The sequence below is a fragment of the Mya arenaria genome, chromosome 14 (genome assembly GCF_026914265.1).
Source record: "Mya arenaria isolate MELC-2E11 chromosome 14, ASM2691426v1".
NCBI classification, from domain to species: Eukaryota; Metazoa; Mollusca; class Bivalvia; order Myida; family Myidae; genus Mya; species Mya arenaria.
Window position 1 is genome coordinate 49,437,723 of NC_069135.1, and position 19,140 is coordinate 49,456,862.

At 38.4% G+C, this 19,140-nt stretch overlaps 1 protein-coding gene across 1 annotated transcript in view; it reads left to right on the forward strand.

The window, feature by feature from the left end:
• The first annotated feature begins 3,912 nt into the window (after nt 1-3,912).
• Nucleotides 3,913-19,140, forward strand: part of LOC128217361 (plexin-A3-like) — a 40,220-nt gene continuing 24,992 nt past the window's right edge. The window contains 7 exon segments of the mRNA XM_052924473.1: nt 3,913-5,106; nt 5,349-5,451; nt 6,295-6,501; nt 10,254-10,379; nt 11,051-11,151; nt 11,508-11,628; nt 11,920-12,100. Of these exon segments, the coding sequence (XP_052780433.1) occupies nt 4,217-5,106; nt 5,349-5,451; nt 6,295-6,501; nt 10,254-10,379; nt 11,051-11,151; nt 11,508-11,628; nt 11,920-12,100 (1,729 nt within the window). The 5' untranslated portion in view covers nt 3,913-4,216.

Sequence of the window (19,140 nt, forward strand, 5' to 3'; positions counted from 1 at the left end):
GTTTCCCTACTACTACTACTACTACTACTACTACTACTACTGCTACTGCTACTGCAACTGCTACTGCTACTGCTACTGCTACTGCTACCGCTACCGCTACCACTACCACTACCACCACTACTACCACTACTACCACTACTACCACTTCTGCTACCGCTACCGCTACCACTACCACAGCCACTGCCACTACCACTACCACTACCACAGCTACTACTACTACTACTACTACTACTACTACTACTACTACTACTACTACTACTACTACTACTACTTCTACTACTACTACTGCTACTACTACTACTACTACTACTACTACTACTACTACTACTAGGTGCAGTCAAAAAGTTCCCGGACTGTTTTATATTGAACAATCTTGACGTCTGACTATGATAATACATGTCACACATAGATCCTATCAACATTTTTACATTTTGTAAGCAAAATTAGTTACATAGCATCCATATTTTGATAGAAAAATATGTTTATTATAGTATATAACCTACGCTACGGATCACTTTGAATTATTAACGATTACAAAATTGTTTTCCCTGTTATTAACGCTAGATATGCAATATTTTGGCTTTGTTTATCATGTAAATTGACGTCACATCAACGTCATTTCTAAACACACGCCCATAACAAACACAATCGCTTAAAAATATTGAATTAGTATGCATTGTTTGAAACCATGAAAGAAATCGCTGGTGTATGAACGTCAACGTCATCCGAGTGAACAGAGCAACGGACAGTCATTAAATACTCTGCGAGAGTGGGAACGACACCAACGGACACATGTATATTTGTAAATCTGGTGGATGGATTACTTTAATGACCCTGGACACTCGAATTTGATTGGCACAAGCATTTCCGGGACGGGGTTAACGACATAACTGACAATAAGAGAACAGGATAGTGGCCGTTTCGACAAAATGCAGCGCGTCATTTCGGGAACTTTTTGACTGCACCTCGTACTACTTCTACTTAAACTACTAAAATGTTCAATGTATGTTGGAACCGTGCTTATGTATTTATAATTCGAACGTGAACCATTGAACGGCCGGATAAACTTTAATTTTAATGAAATGTGAGGGGTTTTTTTTTAATTAAGGGACAACATTTTGAACTTAAGATGCTTTTTAAGTAGAATAAATGCATATCAGTATAAAGATGGCAATCCAAAAGGTTTTGTCATTTTGACATTTGATATTATTTGGCACGCCATTGCAATTTTGACTGCAGTAAAATAAAATAATAGATATGCCTTTATAAATTAATACAAGCTATGTATTGAAATTACTGTTATTAAATGTAAGTTGGCATTCATTGGTAATAGTTCATTGAAAGGTTTTGTACAACAATGATTTATGTTTGTGTATTATTTTCCCATCTGGGAATGGAGCTGACTTTTGTATAAATTCCTTAAGTTCAAGCACACGGATCACAGTATAAGAGATTTTATTTGCTTAAACCACTGCCAAAGATTACAGATTTAAATGCTTTGAGATTGCATCTTTAAAAAGTCTAGTCTATCATTGGGTTTTCTTACTTCATGGAAGGGGTCTTAGCTCACCTTTTTATGGTTGGGGGATAGCGAAGATTGCCATATTATATCAAATATGCATTTCAAATGTTGCTTAGCCATAAGCTTGTTGTGTTTGTATAATTTCTTTTTTTAGTGACCTGGTGTCCTTGCGCAATTTGCCCGAAGCCAAGAAATCGAAAAATGGTACTGAAATTAGTTGTGGAATGTTTTCTTGATTTTTGTTATAACAATCTGTATAAACTATTGTATGACAAGACAGTTGATTTTAATTATACAAACTTTTGATTGAACAAATACCACAATAAAATTATTATGATAAGACAGATTTGGACCATAAGCCATAAGGTAGATGTTTCCGAAAATCTGCCTTTCAGATTTCTTATCATCCGTATCAAACACGATCACACCCTACGTCCATCCCGTACACGGTCCGTACATATTCATACACGTTGCGTGTACGTGAATTTTCGTACACAAGTTGCGTGAACGGGGTCCTCACTTCCAGCCCGTACACATTACGTGTACAGAGTGCGTACTTCCATCCTGTACACGGGGTACGAATATCCGTCGCGTACATCCCGTTGCGTGTAAATGAGTACGTACTTCAATCACGTAAACGTTGCGTGTAAGAGGTAAAAATATCAATAGCAATGAGGTTACCCGTGCCGCTCTGAAACCGAAAGTAGGGTGTTTTATTGAATTTTACATATATTTTTTTACAATTTTTTGCAATTTGATTTAATATGATATATAAATGAATACATGTTATATGTATGGTGTGCACATAATCAAACCAAGTGGTTCATTTAAGCCCGTAGAACATGCAGAGACGGTGGGCGAGGCAAGACATATCAATATTGTGTAGCTTATTGTGGAGTTGCAGTATTTGAAATATGGGCACATTACAAAAAAAAGACATAGCTATAACATTCTAGTGTTCCGTGGGATAGTTCTTTTGCACATGACATACCTCCTTTCATCAGTAGAATGAACATTAACTGGATTGTTGTCCATCGCCGATTCGTCTTCAGCTGAGAATGACCGATATCGATACGCACCGTGTAAAATGTTTTCAAAATCTGATATCAACGCCTTTATAATTAAAATATTTGGAATAATGAAGGTATGGAATAAATAAGTTATTTAACATTGTCCTGGACAATACGAGATATATTTCCATTCTAACGGCTCGTCCAATATGGTTTCCCCAGCTGTATACGCATCCAAAATATATTTACGTATTGCACAGAATAATGATAAATAACCTATAAATATTGCACCTCACACAAGGCGAATGCATCTCTTACCTAGCCTGCAGACTAGAAATACAATTATAACAAGGCAAATACAACCTAGGCTCTAAATACTTAATACACAGTATAGCATATCAGTCGTTAAATAATAGTTAAAACTATACATTTTAACATTTCTAAGGATATTTACGATATAGGTGTATTCAGGGACAATTTGTGTATACCCATTAACAGCTGGTGCAGTGAAATATAAAACTGCTTCGGGTCTCCAACGTTTGGAATGATAACGGAATATAATGCATAATGTAAGATGTATACATTTTATTTATTTTGAACAAACATTACGATTTGAAAATGGAATACTGAGTCAACCATATTCTGAAAGTAACATGTTCAGGGGGTCCAACGTTCTTTTTTTCCGAATTTTTAGTGAGGGAAATGTGTGATGCGGAATAAAATGGCGGTGTTCGAAGAGATTTTGGTGTTTTAGGAGGATATTTTCATCTGAAAAGTAAGTTTTATCACTTTTCCCGGAGGCCGCACGTGCAAGCTTCTCAGGTTTTTTAACCTATGTTTCTAGAGGCATTAACAAAAAAGTTGAATGTATAAGCTGAACGATTGCTTATTTTAGATGTATCCGAAGATCCGCCTTTCAGAATTTTCATTCGGTCCCTCGAAAGCGTTATGGCTCAAGGTTGTTTTGTGCAATAGTAATTACCAATTAAGATACTCTTAATAGATATGTCACATGCTATTTATAACATAGTGTATGGTAGTGGTAGGTTTAATTAAAACAAAGAAGTTAGAGTTAATCGGAATGTCATACCGATAATTAAACATTTTGCTATTCTTGACTATATCTTGCCCAAAGATAAAGCATATTCATATCAGCATTTTTTATCAATTGCATCTTGTTTTTTTTCCCTTTATCACTAATTGTAAATGTCTAAACGACTTTGATTGTAAAGGGGTAACCTTAATATCTGCTTAAATAACATTATTAAATAATTGATGAATTGATACATGTGAACTTTTGTTACACCCTTCCTGCTGTAAGCCTTCACTTCCGTACACGCTACCACAGGAACTAATTGCTCATATACCAGGATATTGGTGATCATATCTTAACAGGGCTCATCACTACTTGCGAATGTGAATAAGACAGTTTAAGCTCTAATGTGTACACCGCATGTGAAGCGAAAAATGGAGACAACAAGTTTGATTCGGAATTTGTATTTTGATCACATAACATTAAGCTAAATTTTAAACGATATAGTGTTGAAATAAAGTATAAATAGTCACGCTTTTTGCAGATAGAGAATAAGACTTAGTGTATTTGAGGCGGTTTGTGTGTAACATTAATTTTCTATATGGATATTACTTTCTAAGGTATAGTTAATCAGACAAAGAAACTTCAAACATGAGTATCTTAATTTGGCTGTTAGCAATTATTGTGAGCGAAAGGGGACTTCAGGGTACCCATGTTCATATTGCAAGCAACACTATCCTTATGGAAGACATGTATAAGAAACTTAAGTTGAATCATATGTTTATGGCGGAAAATGGAACGTCACTTTATGTGACGGGCAAAAATTACATTTATCACCTAGATACAAGGAAAGATTTGCATAACCAGACTGAAATTAATAAAGTGAAAACTGGACCAAATGTTGAGGCGAACGGCGAGTATGAAATCGACGATGTTACCAACATTGTGATACCGAATGGTACAGACTATTTAATAACATGCGGAAGCAGTTACAGCTTCTGTCATAAACGATTTCTTAAAAACATCTCTGACTGGACCGAAGGATTTAAACCCGCCATCAACAGCAGTGCAGCAGTGGCATTTGTTGCTGATTTTGATAGTAAAGAGTACTTGTTCGTTGGTTGCCCGCATGGAAGCAATCAAACAAATACTGTCTGTGAAAAATTCGGGATATCTTGGTTTGCGAACTTTGGTGGAGCAAAAGAAGGTCCATTGTTTAAGACTGCCGATAACTTACTGCTGATAACAGAAAAATATATAAAGGGATTCTCTATTGACCACCACCGACTTTATTTCAGCATACAACGGAATAAGACGGATAACTCTGCTGTCAGCAGAGTTGCAAATGTTTGTCAGACAAAATCTAAAATCGCAACCAAAAATTATGTGTATGTGGATATGGAACTGAAATGTGGGGACTTCAATTACATGCAAACTGTGGCAAAGACGTGCTTTGAAGGAGAATGTATATTTGTTGCTACATTTACCCAAGGAGAACACTCGGCCGTTTGTGCATACCTATTCTCCGATATCAAATCGAGGTACATGCGAATTATGTATAAATTATCAACATTTAGTGTATAGTTAACAGCATTTAACAGCACTTCTTTCACTTTTAAATTGTAATACTCCATATAAACTCAAAACCTGATCCGATGTGCTATGGTATTGATTTTAGTTATATAGCTGTATTTGTAAGTGTTTGGCTTTTATTGTTTTGGGTTTGTAGTACTATAACCAATAAAAAAACACTATAGCATAATGTCTTCATTATATTTGATAGATTGGCAGTCAATGTAAAACGATGTTACGATAAAACTCTTCAACTGCCTTCCCAAATATATGACTACTTCAATTATCCGAATAATAGGCCATGTACTAGAAACGTAAGTAAACACTTTTTGTTCAACAAATTTTCTATTAATAATAAAATACATGTGTTATATGTAAAAAAAATACAAACATACCAAAATAATGAAGCTGTATAAGCGCTGTCCGGGTCAATATATAGAAGATGAATATCACCTCTTGCCTGCCTGTAGAATTTACGGTAATAATGCTGACAAGTTAAATTCCAGAAACTGATAAGCATTTACGACCTTTTTGTGTAGTGTTTTTTTAGTAAGTAACACACGGTTGTAAGAAGTAAGGTTCTAATGTTTTGCAATTCATTTTCTTTGTTTATAAATTTGATTTTCAGTATAATCATTATAGTTTAATATATATGCTTTGCCTTTACTTGATTTAATCTGTTTAAATGTGAATTGTTATAGAATGAAACAAATGGTTGTATTTTTCTGCGAACGCATACCATATGTTTTATTTAAATGGTATTCAAATTGATTGAACCGTTTTAAACCTTATCTCGCTTCATTTGGTAAAACTGAGTTCGGTTTTAATTAAATAGTTTTGAAACAAATTAATGAAGATTTTGTAAAAATAAAACAATCACATACGGATAGAGTTAATGTGTTAAAAGCTTAGGATAAGTTAGTAGGATATAAAAAAATTTAGCTTTGTATTGTTCAGCCCAATAAATATTTGTTTTTTTGGTCCAGAGAAACAATATTTGTTTCAAAACCAGTAAGTCTATGTATGGATAATATCGGAACTAACAGACTGGATACCGACAATGCGAGAAATATAATAACGTAATGTCCTATGTAACAAAGTTGGATCTGATTATTTGACAACGCACTATATTTAATATTTTTACATGTTTTGATTAGACTATGAATCAAACCGGAATGAACAGCACCGACGAAAATTTATTATGTGACGAATACGATATTTATAAAGACGTGATAGGCGATAAAGCCCTGCAGATGGATGCCAGTGTAAGGCTGAAACACACGGTCGTTACTGCCATCACCTTGGTGTCCGTCCGCGGACGTGTGCTAGCTCTACTAGGGACAGCCGATGGAGAGATTATTAAGGTGAGTAGATATTTATAGATTATTATATAAATATAAATGCACGAGTTCCTGAACGGACGTCATGAGAAAGAGAGCTCGTCTCAAAGCGTGATCGGCTTATTACCTACAAAAGTGACAAGTACTACCTATACCATGTAAGTGTCGTGTGTGTGGCGTGACAATTGCCATAGCATCAACACAACAAACATATATCAATGTTCCCGCCTAGATTTCCAACACGAGCAATCGACAGTGCATTCAAACCGAATTACTGTCAAAGACTGATTATTGCAGTTAAATAGTTCTATGTATTTTAACACCTTATCTAAGCAAAGTTATCAGTGTAGTGCGTTAGTGCAGTTACATTTTACGTTATACCAAAAAATAAAAAAAATGTAATCATGGGTTTCCTTCGTTTTCGGGCAAAATAATACAATTATTGCCTTCACTTTCAAAATTATCTGAAAAGTAGTTATAGTAATCGCACTAAAAGTATGCTGACGATACAGGATACTTACAAGAAATTGGTTACAACATTAATAAAGAAGAATTATATAAATATAGAAAAATGTTCGGTAGAGGACACGAGTTTATATTGTGCTCGTTTTCACTATTGAAAAAATCGAAGGATGATCAGTTTGGGCGTCGTCACCCGAGTCGTGTATTCAGCTATTCACGCGAACCTAGTTAGCACACACGTTAGGAAATCTATCATGATGTATAATATAATTGCTAAGAATCTAATTGTTAAAAACATAAAAATAACAGATCGGTGCTTCTTATAGTTTATTTCGGCCATCTCAATTTTATTAAAAACGAAAACAAACAAAACGCAATGAAATAATAGAAGCGCAGTGAAATACAGACTTAAACATAGGAAATTATTATAGGACATAACCATAATAAACATATTGACAATATTACATTTATGAAACATGCATACCTACACAGAACAAAGCGAGCGGATCTTACCATCTTAAGCATAGATACATTATGCCACATATAGAAATGCGTTCCTTCACAGAACATAGCGGATCTTGCCTTCATAAGCATTGATACATTATGTCACATATAAACATGCATACATACATAGAACAAAGCGAGCGGATCTTACCATCTTAAGCATAGATACATTATGCCACATATAGAAATGCGTTCCTTCACAGAACATAGCGGATCTTGCCTTCATAAGCATTGATACATTATGTCACATATAAACATGCATACATACATAGAACAAAGCGGATCTTACCATTGTAAACATAGATACATTATGCCACATGTGTAACATGCAAACCTACACAGAACAAATCGGATCTTACCAATGTAAACATAGATACATTATGCCACATATGTAACATGCAAACCTACACAGAACGGAGCGGATCTTACCATCATAAACATAGGTACATTATGCCACACATGAAACATGCATACCTACACAGAACAAAGCGGATTTTACCATTGTAAACATAGATACATTATGCCACATATGTAACATGCAAACCTACACAGAACAAAGCGGATCTTACAATTGTAAACATAGATACATTATGCCACATATGCAACATGCAAACCTACACAGAACGGAGCGGATTTTACCATCATAAACATAGGTACATTATGCCACACTTGAAACATGCATACCTACACAGAACAAAGCGGATCTTACCATCTTAAACATAGATACATTGTGCCACATATGAAACATTCATACATACACAGAACAATGTGGACCTTACCTTCTTCATCATAGATAAATTGTGGCACATGTGTAACATGCAAACCTACACAGAATAGAGCGGATCTCACCATCATAATCAAAGATACATTATGCCACATATAAAACATGCAAACCTACACAGAACAAAGCGGATCTTACCATTGTAAACATAGATACTTTATGCCACATATGAAACATGAATACATACACAGAACAAAGCGGACCTTACCTTCTTCATCATAGATACATTGTGGCACATATGTAACATGCAAACCTACACAGAACGGAGCGGATCTTACCACCATAAACATAGATACATTATGCCATACATGAAACGTGCATACGAGCTCGTGCCTACACAGAACAAAGCGGATCTTACCATCTTAAACATAGATACATTATGCCACGTTTGAAACATGCATACCTACACAGAATAGAGCGGATCTTACCATCATAATCAAAGATACATTATACCACATATGAAACATGCGTACCTACACAGAACAAAGCGGGCCTTACCTTCTTCATCATAGATACATTGTGTCACATATGTAACATGCATACCTACACAGAACAAGGCGGATCTTACCATCTTCATCATAGATACATTATGCCACATATAAAACATGCATATCTACACAGGTCAGAGCGGATCTTACCATTATCATTATCGATATATTATATCAAATATGAAACATGTATACCTGCACAGAACAGAGCGGACCTTACCATCTTAGTTATTTGTTAACAATCCGATGTATTCATTTAACTTGAGAAAAAAAAGATCAGTATTGTGTATTTTTCGAAAAAAAAACTGGACCGGCTTTAATAACTTCTGCATATTTAAAAGTATTTGATACCCTTAACGTTTTTTCCTTACGCCAGGCTACACAACCTTAATATATTTGAATTGTTACCCCACATTTGTTCTCGTTCTGTCTATTACTACTTTGGAGCTTTTTGGCCGTCTTGTATTTAGATACTGCTTTACAATGCTCCCCTTTGTGTATATTTGAAGAAATGGATAAAACTGTGCTTCCAAGCCTGCAATTTTACATACTCTTATATAGATAAATAACTGTTTGGCATATGTTGTAATATTGCTTTCAATTATGTTTGCTGAAAGCTACTTATTACCTGGTGATTTTTGGTGATTCGATTTTTGCGGGAATGAATTCTAATATTCTCAGTGCTATCTCATACTTGTCATCACAATTAAAGTTACTGATAAACTGTAATTGTCTTGCTGTTCATATGCCAACCAGTTTGTATGCACCTTACAATACTTCATTCATTTAGGCTGCAAGCATGATTTTCTTGACACCTGATATTTCAGCACCTTCAGTGCTTTGATTCCTATTGAAAGGGGGATCCAGTAAATTACTGCCTCAATAAAAATAACTTTTTAAGAACTGTGATCCTCATTAATTAAAACTCCTGTTTGCGAAGTAACAGGTCCTAAGTAGCATATATTTTATATCGTTAACAATTAAATACTTAGAATACAATTAATTTAATCTAAACGTTTTGAAACCATCACTTCGTTTTAACATTTATGTTTTCCGTATTAGATGACAAGTAAGTTGAAGTACAACTTTCCGTTATTGTGCATCACATTCATTTACTTATTGATTTCCTGTTATAACTTATTTTCCGGAAGCACTCAATTCACCAAGAATATGTGAACAACAGTGTCGATTGTATCGAAACTAGCATAAAAAGCTTTTCAAAACCAACATTGGCAAAGGGGCTGTAATGCATGATAGTTTTGATGTGAGTGCGGTGTCCTGTGTGTGTCATCGAAGACAGCTCGTGTTTCGCTGATCATTCAAAGACCTCAACCATTTAATAATAAAGATACTTTGTCGCATGTGAAACGGCCTTTGATGTATTGATGTACGCCTTGCGCTGAGTGCCTGTCGTGCCTTTTGGTAGTTTTGTTGCTACTGGAGTTGCCCTTGTAATGTCCATTTCATTATCAAACGAGACAGTTGGCTGTTCTCTAAAAATCTTAAATCTAAGCGTTACTAAATGTAACTCCTACCTTCAGGCCCTGGTGTATCCGCGGGAAGAGGCTGAGGTCTTGTCTTGGAGAGCTCTTGTAGACAGCCGTCATGCAGTTCTGCCGGACATGTTTGTGTACGGATACACATTGTTTGCATTCTCGGAAAATATGGTAAGCGTTGGGAAATTTTATTAACATTTACTTTGACAAACGGGTCCTTGGTATTGTCTAAAGACTTTGGTTGAACTTGATTATTGAACAAGCTTGTGTTGGAATATATTTTGGTGAAGAACATAAACAATGGCTTGTCTTAGATCATATTAAATTCACAAGACTATCATAAAATGTGTTAACAGAAAACTGTCGGTGACCTGAAAAAGAGTCGGCATATGGTGCATACTAAGAGAACCAGGTAAACAAGGTATCTGTACTGTTGAAACTCGATGAAAACTCAACTCGAAGAGGAGCAAAGCATAATCGGATATACACGGAATTGCAAAATATTGGCAACAAATACTAATCACATTTATAACAACATGTCTGTTAGGGAGATTATTGCAAACTAACATGACCCCGGACCAGCCTGACAATAATCATAACAGTTATTCAATGGATAACTTTCATAGTCGCATGATAACCCTTACCAAAAAGGCGCGTTGTCTTTGGTTGATTGTAATCATTATTTATTTTTTTAAATTGCAATTATTGAGAGCGGTTGCCCTGAATTTTAGCGTCATATCAAATAGAACGATTTGACTGGCAACTGGTGACCAGTCAACCTAACCTATGAATTAAATAGTGTTTCCCCATTAAGATGAAATATCAATTTTGATACCTTGTAGGTAAAAAAGATAGAATTGGCGAACTGTTCCGATTTTTCAACTTGTGACAAATGCATAGCAAGCAAGGACGTTTTCTGTGGATGGTGTATGTTGGATAATAGGTATTTTAAAATAACTAGGTTGTGATGTTAAACGAAATAGTAGATAACATGAATTATTCTCAAAATGTATGCCTAAGATAAGAGCACATTCATTTGAAACGCCGACAAGTTTAGCATTCATCTCTTTAAATTGAGAGTGTTGTAATAATAAGTCATTTTAAATATAATGTATAATTGATGTTTCAATATAGAAAATGCACATCACAGTTTTTTTTTGCATATAATGCACTTGCATATATCAATTAATTTTAATAATTTTCTAGAGCTAGAGGTGGACAATGTTCAATATAGATAACCAATAAGTAACTTTAATGAATCCGAAAGCTTAAAGTAATCCTTAGCATGTTGCTCTTCAGATGCACGACCACACCACAGTGTTCAAATTCAGATTGGATATTTGCTGTAGGCTCAGCGGGTATCTGTCCACACATAAACCAAACGAGTCCGAAAGTGATAAGAACTGATGAATCGTCAGAGGTTTGATGTGACACTTATTGTTCAGTATAGAAATAATTTGAGATTGAAATGTAAAGTTTTTTCTCTGCTAAGTTAGTTGGGGTCATTGCTATGTGTCATTGCTACGTACATTTCTTTTTCTTGTTCTGCTGCAATAAGCATTAATCTTTGTTCCTTCTCATCTTATTTAAATAACAACTATTGCAAAATGACTTGAAGGATTTGGTATTATGATCTTTGTTTATCATTGGTATTAGCTGGTCGATTTAATAGACAAATAGAATATGCCTGTGTTAAATGACGTTTTTTCAGTTGACACTCACCTTGTCCCATAACCTGAGTACTGGACTAGAGTTGAGATGCCAGTTTGAAAGCTTGGTCGACAACAAGACTATATTGATGAACAGCAGTGTTCCGGGTGTAGAAAGAGGCGACGAGGTAACAGTTAAGTGTCGATCGCCAGACTGGACGGAACTAGAACATCACATCGAAGGTATAAGCATAAATAATTTAAAAAAAACGTTATGAATTAGTTATTCTCTTTCGATGCATATGTAGTCATCCATTGTTGTTAAGTAGTCCAGATATTTGGTAAACGTTATGCTACCTGGCTTGTCCCAGAAGTTTGCATTCTATTACTTGGAGGGTTTTCATTGTGTTAATAGGAGGGTTAACATTGTTTTACTGTGAGGGTTTTATTGTGTTACTGGGAGGGTTTTCAGTGTGTATCTGGGAGCGTTTCCAGTGTGTGACTGGGAGGGTTTCCATTATGTTACTAGGAGGGTCCCATTGTGTTACTGGGAGGGTTTTCAGTGTGTTTACTGGGAGGGTTTTCAGTGTTACTGGAAGGGTTTCCATTGTGTTACATGTATGGAAAGTTTCCATTGTGTTACTGGGAGGGTTCTCATTGTGTTACTGGGAGGGTTTTCATTGTGTTACTGGGTGGGTTCTCATTGTGTTACTGGGAGGGTTTTCATTGTGTTACTGGGAGGGTTCTCATTGTGTTACTGGGAGGGTTTTCATTGTGTTACTGGGAGGGTTTTCATTGTGTTACTGGGAGGGTTCTCATTGTGTTACTGCGGGGTTTCCATTGTGTTACTGGGAGGGTTCTCATTGCGTTACTGGGAGGGTTTTCGTTGTGTTGCATGGAAAGTTTCCATTGTGTTACTGGGAGGGTTTCCATTGTGTTACTGGGAGGGTTTTCATTGTGTTACTGGGAGGGTTTCCATTGTGTTACTGGGAGGGTTTTCAGTGTGTTTACTGGGAGGGTTTTCAGTGTTACTGGAAGGGTTTCCATTGTGTTACATGTATGGAAAGTTTCCATTGTGTTACTGGGAGGGTTCTCATTGTGTTACTGGGAGGGTTTTCATTGTGTTACTGGGTGGGTTCTCATTGTGTTACTGGGAGGGTTTTCATTGTGTTACTGGGAGGGTTTTCATTGTGTTACTGGGAGGGTTTTCATTGTGTTACTGGGAGGGTTTCCATTGTGTTACTGGGAGGGTTTTCATTGTGTTACTGGGTGGGTTCTCATTGTGTTACTGGGAGAATTTTCATTGTTTTACTGGGTGGGTTCTCATTGTATTACTTGGAGGATCCTCATTGTGTTACTGGGAGGGTTTTCATTGTGTTACTGGGAGGGTTCTCATTGTGTTACTGGGAGGGTTTTCATTGTGTTACTGGGTGGGTTCTCATTGTGTTACTGGGAGGATTCTAATTGTGTACTGGGAGGGTTTCCATTGTGTTACTGGGAGGGTTTTCATTGTGTTACTGGGTGGGCTCTCATTGCGTTACTAGGAGGATCCTCACTGTGTTACTGAGAGGATTCTCATTGTGTTACTTGGAGGGTTCTCATTGTGTTACTGGGAGGGTTCTCACTGTGTTACTGGGAGGATTTCCATTGTGTTCCTGGGAGGGTATTCATTGTGTTACTGGGAGGGTTTTCATTGTATTATTTGGAGGATTTTCATTGCGTTACTGGGAGGGTTTCCATTATGTTACTGGGGGGGTCCATTGTATTACTGGGAGGGTTTCCATTGTGTTACACGGAGGGTTTTCATGGTGTTACAAGGAAGGTTTCCATTGTGTTACAAGGACGGATTTCATGGTGTTTCCTGAAGGGTTTCCATTGTGTTACTGGGAGGGTTTCAATAGTATTACTGGGAGGGTTTTCATTGTGTAACTGGGAGAGTTTCCATTGTGTTACATGGAGGGTTTCCATTGTGTTACTGGGAAGGTTTTCATTGTGTTACTTGGTGGTTTTCCATTGTGTTACATGGAAAGTTTCCATTGTTTTACTGGGAAGATTTCCATTGTGTTACATGTATGGAAAGTTTCCATTGCGTTACTGTGAGGGTTTCCATTGTGTTACATGGAAAGTTTCCATTGTGTTACTGGGAGTGTTTCCATTGCGTTACTGCGAGGGTTTCCATTGTGTTATATGGAAAGTTTCCATTGTGTTACTGGGAGTGTTTCCATTGTGTTACTGGGAGTGTTTCCATTGTGTTACTGTGAGGGTTTCCATTGTGTTACTGGGAGTGTTTCCATTGCGTTACTGCGAGGGTTTCCATTGTGTTACATGGAAAGTTTCCATTGTGTTACTGGGAGGGTTTCCATTGTGTTACTGGGAGTGTTTCCATTGCGTTACTGCGAGGGTTTCCATTGTGTTACTGGGAGGGTTTCCATTGTGTTACTGTGAGGGTTTCCATTGTGTTACTGGGAGTGTTTCCATTGCGTTACTGTGAGGGTTTCCATTGTGTTACTGGGAGTGTTTCCATTGCGTTACTGTGAGGGTTTCCATTGTGTTACTGGGAGTGTTTCCATTGCGTTACTGCGAGGGTTTCCATTGTGTTACATGGAAAGTTTCCATTGCGTTACTGTGAGGGTTTCCATTGCGTTACTGGGAGGGTTTCCATTGTGTTACATGGAAAGTTTCCATTGCGTTACTGGGAGGGTTTCCATTGTGTTACTGTGAGGGTTTCCATTGTGTTACTGGGAGTGTTTCCATTGCGTTACTGCGAGGGTTTCCATTGCGTTACATGGAAAGTTTCCATTGTGTTACTGGGAGTGTTTCCATTGCGTTACTGTGAGGGTTTCCATTGTGTTACATGGAAAGTTTCCATTGCGTTACTGGGAGGGTTTCCATTGTGTTACTGTGAGGGTTTCCATTGTGTTACATGGAAAGTTTCCATTGCGTTACTGGGAGGGTTTCCATTGTGTTACTGTGAGGGTTTCCATTGCGTTACATGGAAAGTTTCCATTGTGTTACTGTGAGGGTTTCCATTGTGTTACTGTGAGGGTTTCCATTGTGTTACATGGAAAGTTTCCATTGTGTTACTGGGAGGGTTTCCATTGCGTTACTGGGAGGGTTTCCATTGTGTTACATGGAAAGTTTCCATTGTGTTACTGGGAGTGTTTCCATTGCGTTACTGTGAGGGTTTCCATTGTGTTACATGGAAAGTTTCCATTGCGTTACTGTGAGGGTTTCCATTGTGTTACATGGAAAGTTTCCATTGCGTTACTGGGAGGGTTTCCATTGTGTTACTGGGAGTGTTTCCATTGTGTTACTGTGAGGGTTTCCATTGTGTTACATGGAAAGTTTCCATTGCGTTACTGTGAGGGTTTCCATTGCGTTACTGTGAGGGTTTCCATTGTGTTACTGTGAGGGTTTCCATTGTGTTACATGGAAAGTTTCCATTGCGTTACTGTGAGGGTTTCCATTGTGTTACTGGGAGGGTTTCCATTGTGTTACTGGGAGGGTTTCCATTGTGTTACTGTGAGGGTTTCCATTGTGTTACATGGAAAGTTTCCATTGCGTTACTGTGAGGGTTTCCATTGTGTTACTGTGAGGGTTTCCATTGTGTTACATGGAAAGGTTCCATTGCGTTACTGTGAGGGTTTCCATTGTGTTACTGGGAGGGTTTCCATTGCGTTACTGTGAGGGTTTCCATTGCGTTACTGTGAGGGTTTCCATTGCGTTACTGTGAGGGTTTCCATTGCGTTACTGTGAGGGTTTCCATTGCGTTACTGTGAGGGTTTCCATTGCGTTACTGTGAGGGTTTCCGTTGTGTTACTGCGGGGTTTCCATTGCGTTACTGGGAGGGTTTCCATTGCGTTACTGTGAGGGTTTCCGTTGTGTTACTGCGGGGTTTCCATTGCGTTACTGGGAGGGTTTCCGTTGTGTTACTGCGGGGTTTCCATTGTGTTATTGGGGGGATTTTCAGTGTGTTACTGGGAGGGTTTCCATTGTGTTACTGTGAGGGTTTCCATTGCGTTACTGTGAGGGTTTCCATTGCGTTACTGTGAGGGTTTCCATTGCGTTACTGTGAGGGTTTCCATTGCGTTACTGTGAGGGTTTCCATTGTGTTACATGGAAAGTTTCCATTGCGTTACTGGGAGGGTTTCCATTGTGTTACTGGGAGTGTTTCCATTGTGTTACTGTGAGGGTTTCCATTGTGTTACATGGAAAGTTTCCATTGCGTTACTGTGAGGGTTTCCATTGTGTTACATGGAAAGTTTCCATTGCGTTACTGGGAGTGTTTCCATTGCGTTACTGTGAGGGTTTCCATTGTGTTACATGGAAAGTTTCCATTGCGTTACTGGGAGGGTTTCCATTGTGTTACATGGAAAGTTTCCATTGCGTTACTGGGAGTGTTTCCATTGCGTTACTGGGAGGGTTTCCATTGTGTTACATGGAAAGTTTCCATTGCGTTACTGGGAGGGTTTCCATTGTGTTACATGGAAAGTTTCCATTGCGTTACTGGGAGGGTTTCCATTGTGTTACTGTGAGGGTTTCCATTGTGTTACATGGAAAGTTTCCATTGTGTTACTGGGAGGGTTTCCATTGCGTTACTGGGAGGGTTTCCATTGTGTTACATGGAAAGTTTCCATTGCGTTACTGGGAGTGTTTCCATTGCGTTACTGTGAGGGTTTCCATTGTGTTACATGGAAAGTTTCCATTGTGTTACTGGGAGGGTTTCCATTGCGTTACTGGGAGGGTTTCCATTGTGTTACATGGAAAGTTTCCATTGTGTTACTGGGAGTGTTTCCATTGCGTTACTGTGAGGGTTTCCATTGTGTTACATGGAAAGTTTCCATTGCGTTACTGGGAGTGTTTCCATTGCGTTACTGTGAGGGTTTCCATTGTGTTACATGGAAAGTTTCCATTGTGTTACTGGGAGTGTTTCCATTGCGTTACTGCGAGGGTTTCCATTGTGTTACTGGGAGGGTTTCCATTGTGTTACTGGGAGGGTTTCCATTGTGTTACATGGAAAGTTTCCATTGTGTTACTGGGAGTGTTTCCATTGCGTTACTGCGAGGGTTTCCATTGTGTTACTGGGAGGGTTTCCATTGCGTTACTGTGAGGGTTTCCATTGTGTTACATGGAAAGTTTCCATTGTGTTACTGTGAGTGTTTCCATTGTGTTACATGGAAAGTTTCCATTGCGTTACTGGGAGGGTTTCCATTGTGTTACATGGAAAGTTTCCATTGTGTTACTGGGAGTGTTTCCATTGCGTTACTGCGAGGGTTTCCATTGTGTTACATGGAAAGTTTCCATTGTGTTACATGGAAAGTTTCCATTGCGTTACTGTGAGGGTTTCCATTGTGTTACTGGGAGGGTTTCAATTGTGTTACTGCGAGGGTTTCCATTGTGTTACTGGGAGGGTTTCCATTGTGTTACATGGAAAGTTTCCATTGTGTTACTGTGAGGGTTTCCATTGTGTTACTGTGAGGGTTTCCATTGTGTTACATGGAAAGTTTCCATTGTGTTACTGTGAGGGTTTCCATTGTGTTACTGTGAGGGTTTCCATTGTGTTACATGGAAAGTTTCCATTGTGTTACTGTGAGGGTTTTCATTGTGTTACATGGAAAGTTTCCATTGCGTTACTGGGAGGGTTTCCATTGTGTTACATGGAAAGTTTCCATTGTGTTACTGGGAGTGTTTCCATTGCGTTACTGCGAGGGTTTCCATTGCGTTACTGTGAGGGTTTCCATTGTGTTACATGGAAAGTTTCCATTGCGTTACTGTGAGGGTTTCCATTGTGTTACATGGAAAGTTTCCATTGCGTTACTGGGAGGGTTTCCATTGTGTTACATGGAAAGTTTCCATTGTGTTACTGGGAGTGTTTCCATTGCGTTACTGCGAGGGTTTCCATTGTGTTACTGGGAGGGTTTCCATTGTGTTACTGGGAGGGTTTCCATTGTGTTACATGGAAAGTTTCCATTGTGTTACTGGGAGGGTTTCCATTGTGTTACTGGGAGGGTTTCCATTGTGTTACTGCGAGGGTTTCCATTGTGTTACTGGGAGGGTTTCCATTGTGTTACTGGGAGGGTTTCCATTGTGTTACTGTGAGGGTTTCCATTGTGTTACATGGAAAGTTTCCATTGCGTTACTGTGAGGGTTTCCATTGTGTTACATGGAAAGTTTCCATTGCGTTACTGCGGGGTTTCCATTGTGTTACTGGGAGTGTTTCCATTGCGTTACTGCGAGGGTTTCCATTGTGTTACTGGGAGGGTTTCCATTGTGTTACATGGAAAGTTTCCATTGCGTTACTGGGATGGTTTCCATTGCGTTACTGTGAGGGTTTCCATTGTGTTACATGGAAAGTTTCCATTGCGTTACTGGGAGTGTTTCCATTGCGTTACTGTGAGGGTTTCCATTGTGTTACTGGGAGTGTTTCCATTGCGTTACTGCGAGGGTTTCCATTGTGTTACTGCGAGTGTTTCCATTGTGTTACTGTGAGGGTTTCCATTGTGTTACATGGAGGGTTTCCATTGTGTTACTGGGAGTGTTTCCATTGCGTTACTGTGAGGGTTTCCATTGTGTTACTGGGAGGGTTTCCATTGTGTTACATGGAAAGTTTCCATTGCGTTACTGTGAGGGTTTCCATTGTGTTACTGTGAGGGTTTCCATTGTGTTACATGGAGGGTTTCCATTGTGTTACTGGGAGTGTTTCCATTGCGTTACTGCGAGGGTTTCCATTGTGTTACTGGGAGGGTTTCCATTGTGTTACTGGGAGGGTTTCCATTGCGTTACATGGAAAGTTTCCATTGCGTTACTGGGAGGGTTTCCATTGCGTTACATGGAAAGTTTCCATTGCGTTACTGCGAGGGTTTCCATTGCGTTACATGGAAAGTTTCCATTGCGTTACATGGAAAGTTTCCATTGCGTTACTGCGAGGGTTTCCATTGTGTTACATGGAAAGTTTCCATTGCGTTACTGCGAGGGTTTCCATTGCGTTACATGGAAAGTTTCCATTGCGTTACTGTGAGGGTTTCCATTGTGCTACATGGAAAGTTTCCATTGCGTTACTGTGAGGGTTTCCATTGCGTTACTGTGAGGGTTTCCATTGTGTTACATGGAAAGTTTCCATTGCGTTACTGGGAGGGTTTCCATTGTGTTACATGGAAAGTTTCCATTGCGTTACTGGGAGGGTTTCCATTGCGTTACATGGAAAGTTTCCATTGCGTTACTGCGAGGGTTTCCATTGCGTTACTGCGAGGGTTTCCATTGTGTTACATGGAAAGTTTCCATTG